The sequence below is a fragment of the Syzygium oleosum genome, unplaced genomic scaffold (genome assembly GCF_021117445.2).
Source record: "Syzygium oleosum isolate NSW1041296 unplaced genomic scaffold, Sole_v2.1 Sole_v2.09, whole genome shotgun sequence".
Classification (NCBI taxonomy): domain Eukaryota; kingdom Viridiplantae; phylum Streptophyta; class Magnoliopsida; order Myrtales; family Myrtaceae; genus Syzygium; species Syzygium oleosum.
In genome coordinates, this window is record NW_026607493.1 from 6,828,480 (window position 1) to 6,833,746 (window position 5,267).

The 5,267-nt window shown below is 47.5% G+C and overlaps 1 protein-coding gene across 1 annotated transcript; it reads right to left on the minus strand.

The window, feature by feature from the left end:
* Positions 1–330: 330 nt before the first annotated feature.
* LOC115692780 (probable protein phosphatase 2C 4) lies at positions 331–2,819 on the minus strand. The gene is made up of 4 exons (XM_030619735.2): positions 1,446–2,819; positions 1,245–1,358; positions 732–996; positions 331–622 (listed from the first exon to the last, which is right to left on the minus strand). Exons 1-4 carry the CDS (start codon positions 2,736–2,738, stop codon positions 507–509), a joined length of 1,788 nt encoding a protein of 595 aa, XP_030475595.2. The 5' UTR covers positions 2,739–2,819; the 3' UTR covers positions 331–506.
* Positions 2,820–5,267: the final 2,448 nt, after the last annotated feature.

The window sequence follows — 5,267 nt, forward strand, 5'->3', positions numbered from 1 at the left end:
GAAAGAACCACTTCGTATGGCATGCCAAGCCACCCTTGCCAACTCCACGATAATATTTACTTTCCTCTAGTTGTTTTCCTCCATTTGACTCTGTACGTTATTGCTGCATGCAGCGACCATGTTCTTATTCCTCTGCAACATCACTTGCCCGAATTAACTAAATGCATTAAGCATCATCTGGTAACAACTCCACAATTGACTATTAGAGACGGTTAGTAAAGATTCACGTGTTCATGTTGTTGACATTGTAACTGTCGACAAAACGAAGCGAAAAAAAGAAGTTCTCGAGATAATCGGGCGGTTGATTAGCAAAATGTGTGAAGGGCCATCAATCAGAAGATAATCAGGATTGAGAAAAAAAAGTAGAGATATGCACATATGGACTGTAGTTTATGTAATATGATCTCCCCAAAGCCTAGTCATTACAAAAATACAGGAAAAAGGCGAAAACTTGGGGACAAAATTCTGTAAACATTTAGGAAACTCTATACTTCTTTCTTCTGTATTTACATTGGTGACCGCCATATTCTTCCTTCCAAGGATATGATGATGATCGAGACGTCGTCGTGGTACCGGCGGCGATCCCCTTGAGGAATGTCAAGCAACTCATGGAAATCCATACCTGCACAAAAATAATGCTTCGTTCAGGCTTATATGATTGCTATTAATTTGTTAGCCTCGCTGCGGTAATTTTAATCCGATATGAGTCTTGATTGAGTAGGATTCCTCACCGGCTTGCTTGGCGGCTCGGAACAACACTTCCTCGACCAGGTGTTGCGCGGGGTCTCCTTCGGGGAACGAGGAAAGGAACGAGTCTACTTCGGAAATGGCCTCCTGATTGGTGAAGTACTGGTTCAGGCCGTCCGAGGACAGTATCAAGAATCTGTCTCTTGGCCCGAGCCTGTGGTGGCTCAGAGATGGCGTGCAAGTGATGTACGGGGAAGTCCCAATGTAGTCGATTCTGAACATCTCCAGGAGAGCATCGTTCCACTTCGGCTGCAAATACAAAGGAAGCCAAGTTTTAAGCGTCGCTGATCGATTAATCTCAGCGCGGGATCATCATCTTAGCGTTTCGGAAAAGCATTTCGTGATTTTTCCAAGTCTCCTAAACAAAAATGTCTGGATCTATGCATATCATAGTCGCATAACAGATGCTTCACAGAACAAATTAGGAGAAATTGCATTTCCCAGTCATTGCAAGCCGAAACTTTGAATGAATGGAGGACTCGATAATGGAAGCATACCTGTTTGAGAAACCCGGCTCCGAAAGCTCGGGTGACTTTCAAATAACCCTTCACGCGGTCGTTCACTACTGCAGAGGCGTCGTCCGGATGTTCATTCCTGATTCTGTGCACTTCCTGAAAGTGCAAAAAATATGACAGCTCAAATTTCACGACCTTCCAAGGATCGCAAAGCCCAGCTAAAATTGGCAACCAAGATCTTACCTCTTCCACATATGTGCTGTGATCCTGGGTCAGTTGGAGGGAGATCAGATTGTGCATATCGTCGAACTGATCACCACTGTCGCTCGAATCAATCCGATAAGCAGTCCCCTTCGCATCGGATTTACCCTTCCGAGCCAAGATAGCCCGGCTATCCCCGACATTCATCAAGTAAATATCCTCGCCCCTCATCAGCATCACCAGGACACAAGACCCCATCAGGGCCAACTCTGGATTCTCCCTCACCATCCTATCCGCTATCTCCAGAAACGCTCCCTCCGTCTTCTTCAGTGCCGTCTCGAGCGCGTTCAGCACGTCCGAGTGATCGACAGCCTTCCCCGAATCCGACCCTGGATGAAGGTTTCCTCTATCGCCGCCGTCGGCTAAGGTCGCCGGGATCTTCCAGAGCAGCCCTTGGAGTTCTTTGCAGACAGCAGAGTAAAGATTGGAGAGCAAGAAATCGGGGGCATCGGGGCCGTTGAATCCGTCGTAAATCCCCACGAAGACCCAACCATTTTCCTCGGAGACCACCACGTGCATTCTGTCTTCCCCTGCTTTGCCCTGTGCCCATTCGAGATTTTGATTCTCCACATAAAACTCGCTGTCGCCATTCAGAATCCCACTGCTGCTGGTGCTCTTAACGTTGTAAAAATCCGAACTCTTGCCTGAAAACATGTAATCGTTCGCTCTCAGCACCCGCTTAGCGATCGCTCTTCTCAAGTACTTAACCAGCCTGCGCTTCTTGGAGCTGTACCCGCGGAGAGAGAAGTCCCTCTGCCACCGATCGAACGACGACCGGCCGACGATCGAGCCCGAGTAGTAGAGCCCCTGATCGATAGGGCCGGACGTGGACCTGAGCTCGATCGGGCCCGACAAGAACCCTTTCTCCATCGGTCCCGACCTCGACCCGACCCGGGGGACGGGCTGGAGGGGCACGGACGCGAACGAGACGGAGCTCTCGAAGACGGAGGCTTTCTCGAGCGAGGTCGTGGCGTAGTAGCACGCGTCGGCCAGCGAGGTGGACAGCGGGGACGAGGCGTTGGCGCTGATGGAGGCGCCGGATATCGAGCTGAACGTCGTCGTCGACGTCACCGTCGTCTGGGTCGCGCAGTCCTCGGAGTGGAGATGATCCGAGGAGGACGCCGGGTCCTGCCGGATGTAGCAGAAGGAGTGGCCGAGGCCATCGTCGCAGTAGGAGGAGGGTTGGGGGAGGGAGGCCCCGTCGTGGCGGCGGGAGATCTCCCCGGCCCCGGCGCCGGCGAAGCAGCGGCGGAGCCTGGTGATGCCGTTGCCCATGGCGGAGAAAGGTCGCGGCTTTCCGCGGCGGGGTGGCTCGTTCTCGGGCGGCGGCGGCGGCGGCGGCGGATGCTTCAAGCGGAAGCTCTCATTGATGGCGTGCAGAGTCTCTGAAATGAAACGTTTGGAGCAAGATGATAAAAATGGAAGAGAGAGAGATGAAACGTTTGAAGCAAGATGGTAAAAATGGAAGAGAGAGAGGGAGAGGGAGGAGTTGACTTTTTGAAGGGGAGTTGGGTTATTTTTGGGTTGTTGTATGATGTTTGAATTTGTTTTTGTTGGTACTTTAATAATTGAAGGAGTTGACTATGAGTGCTGGGAGCGGGGGATCAGTTACTTGAGTAAAAGTTTGGGAGAAGGGGGGGGAAAGGAGGAAAGGAATAGATACAAAAGTCAAAAGGGATGATGGGGAGGTGAGAGTGGCCAACCTTTGCACTCTTTGTAAAAAGTCTTCCCGTTTTTGAAATGGGCCAGAAAGAGAGGACAAGGGGGAAAAAGGGACCCTATTTTTGGGGCTCAGGGCATCTATTCCTTTGTTCATGTGTTGGGGCATCTGAAGAAATTCACTTTAAAAAAAAATGAAAACAAAATTGGGCAAGTGGCCAAGCTCTTGTGTTTTCTTCCTACATTTAGAAAGTTATCTAGATTCTCCTCCAGTTGCCGTGCGCGATCGAGACCTCTGTACCGATTTAGGCGATCCGTGAAGATATTCGTAACAGATGCCCTAGTGCCGCCTCCTGCTCTCTGTATGGCGATCTTGCGGGTTTTCTTGTATTCGTTGCTCCCGAAACGGGCCTGGACTGAGGTTCAGAGCGATTTGCACGTAGTGAGGAAGCGGGGATTTTTTGGGAGCCAGAGGGTTGCTCGACGGCACGACAACAATATGCAAGCTCCCGTCGATTCCTCGCCTCTTCGTATTTGCACCAGCTTTCGATGTGTGACTTTGCTCCTTCGCTTGTATTGCTTGATATAATTAGTCTTTAGAAAAAGGTTTTCATTATCGACAAAAGTTGATGTCTAAACATTTTTGTAGACAATGAATATATTTTTCCTTCATTCATTTTTGTTAGCAATGTAAGCAATTATTTTCAGAAATTATTTATTTTCTACGAATTAAATAGATATAATTGGACTTTTTTTCTTTTGCCCAACTACATAGGATCGACTCTTTTTTGGGGCCTTTCAGGCCCAAAATATTTTAAGGATTGGGCCCATGTGGCCCCGTCAATGGGCTTGACCCAGCCTAAGTTCAATCAGGTACCCTTTGAGAATAATTGTCTATGAAGCCAAAAATTGGAAAAATTACCTAACCAATCGTGAACACTTATTGTACGGATGCCAATTCAGTCATAAATTTTTCAATTTATCGATTTAGTTTTAAAAATTTGTGGGAAGTTTCAATTCCGGCCAATTTCCGCCGAAAATATCTGACGCGTGGCGATCTAGTCATCGCCGATCGTTTTACATGGCACACTGCCTCGTCGGCGATTTTCCAGCGAAAATTGATCGGAAATATCTCATTGGTCAGCAAAAATTGGTCAGAAAATTGGCCGTCCTCAACATTATTTATCAATACAGTCCATACATTTGTAACAGCTTCACAATCAGCCATAAGAAGTTACTTATTTTTCCCAATAAACTAAAAAAAAACAAAAGCCACGTGTCCAAGAGAGGAAGGAGATGGCAGTTAATACAGTTGAAAGCGGCAACAATTTATCGAATGGGACGAGAGTCCGAAAATGCCGGGTTTTGTCCGAACGTTGAAGTTCCTATTCTCGTCGTTCTTCGGCCTTTCTTCATTTCCTCTCCTCCTGCCTTTGGCCATGTCCCGACCTCACCCAAATTCTCTCTCTTTCCCTTTTCCTCTGGTAAGAAGATTTTCTGCGGATCGATGGTTAAACGTCGCGTCTCGCTCAGTTGATTATCGTGTCGTGATTTGGCCGATCGGTCGATGATGATGCTAGCCATCACTCGTTTACAAGGCCTCATGATCGCCGCGAAAGGTAATCGACGATGCCGGTTTCTTTCGTTCTTCTTGTTCGTTCGTTCATTTTCTTCATCTGCAGGGCATCGGCAATCGCTCGTTCGGTCCGTGACTCAATCTTTAATTATGCAGACTTTTTACGTTGAATGTTGCTTGCTGTTACACTGAATAATTGAAGTTGTTTATTTGTGCGAACGTTGTCACGATGAAATGAACAATAAGTAAGCTATTGCTGGAGTTATCAATTACGTCATGTTTACATCCTGATGACATCCATCCCCATCATCACATGAGAAAGTTCGATCCAACCCTGCTTAATTTTTGCCAAATTCGAGGACGTCGAGCATGCTGTTCCATCTAAAATGATTTCTACGCGCTTCTCTGAATCCCTCATAGATTCTGCATCTTTCAGGTTCAGCTATAGAGATGATTGCAATCTGTTTCTCCTTCGTTTGCGACGCAAAATTTACCAATCTGTATTCGGCACCGTATGCTTTGGGAATTGCATGTATGCAACATAGTCTGAGTCCTGTATCTCATGTATT

Coding starts and splice junctions, on each gene's coding strand:
- LOC115692780 (XM_030619735.2), bottom strand. CDS start 2,738: ATGGGCAACGGCATCACCAGGCTCCGCCGCTGCTTCGCCGGCGCCGGG. Junction 997..1,244: donor GAGCCGGGTTTCTCAAACAG/GTATGCTTCCAT, acceptor TTGTATTTGCAG/CCGAAGTGGAACGATGCTCT. Junction 623..731: donor CCGAGCCGCCAAGCAAGCCG/GTGAGGAATCCT, acceptor ATTTTTGTGCAG/GTATGGATTTCCATGAGTTG.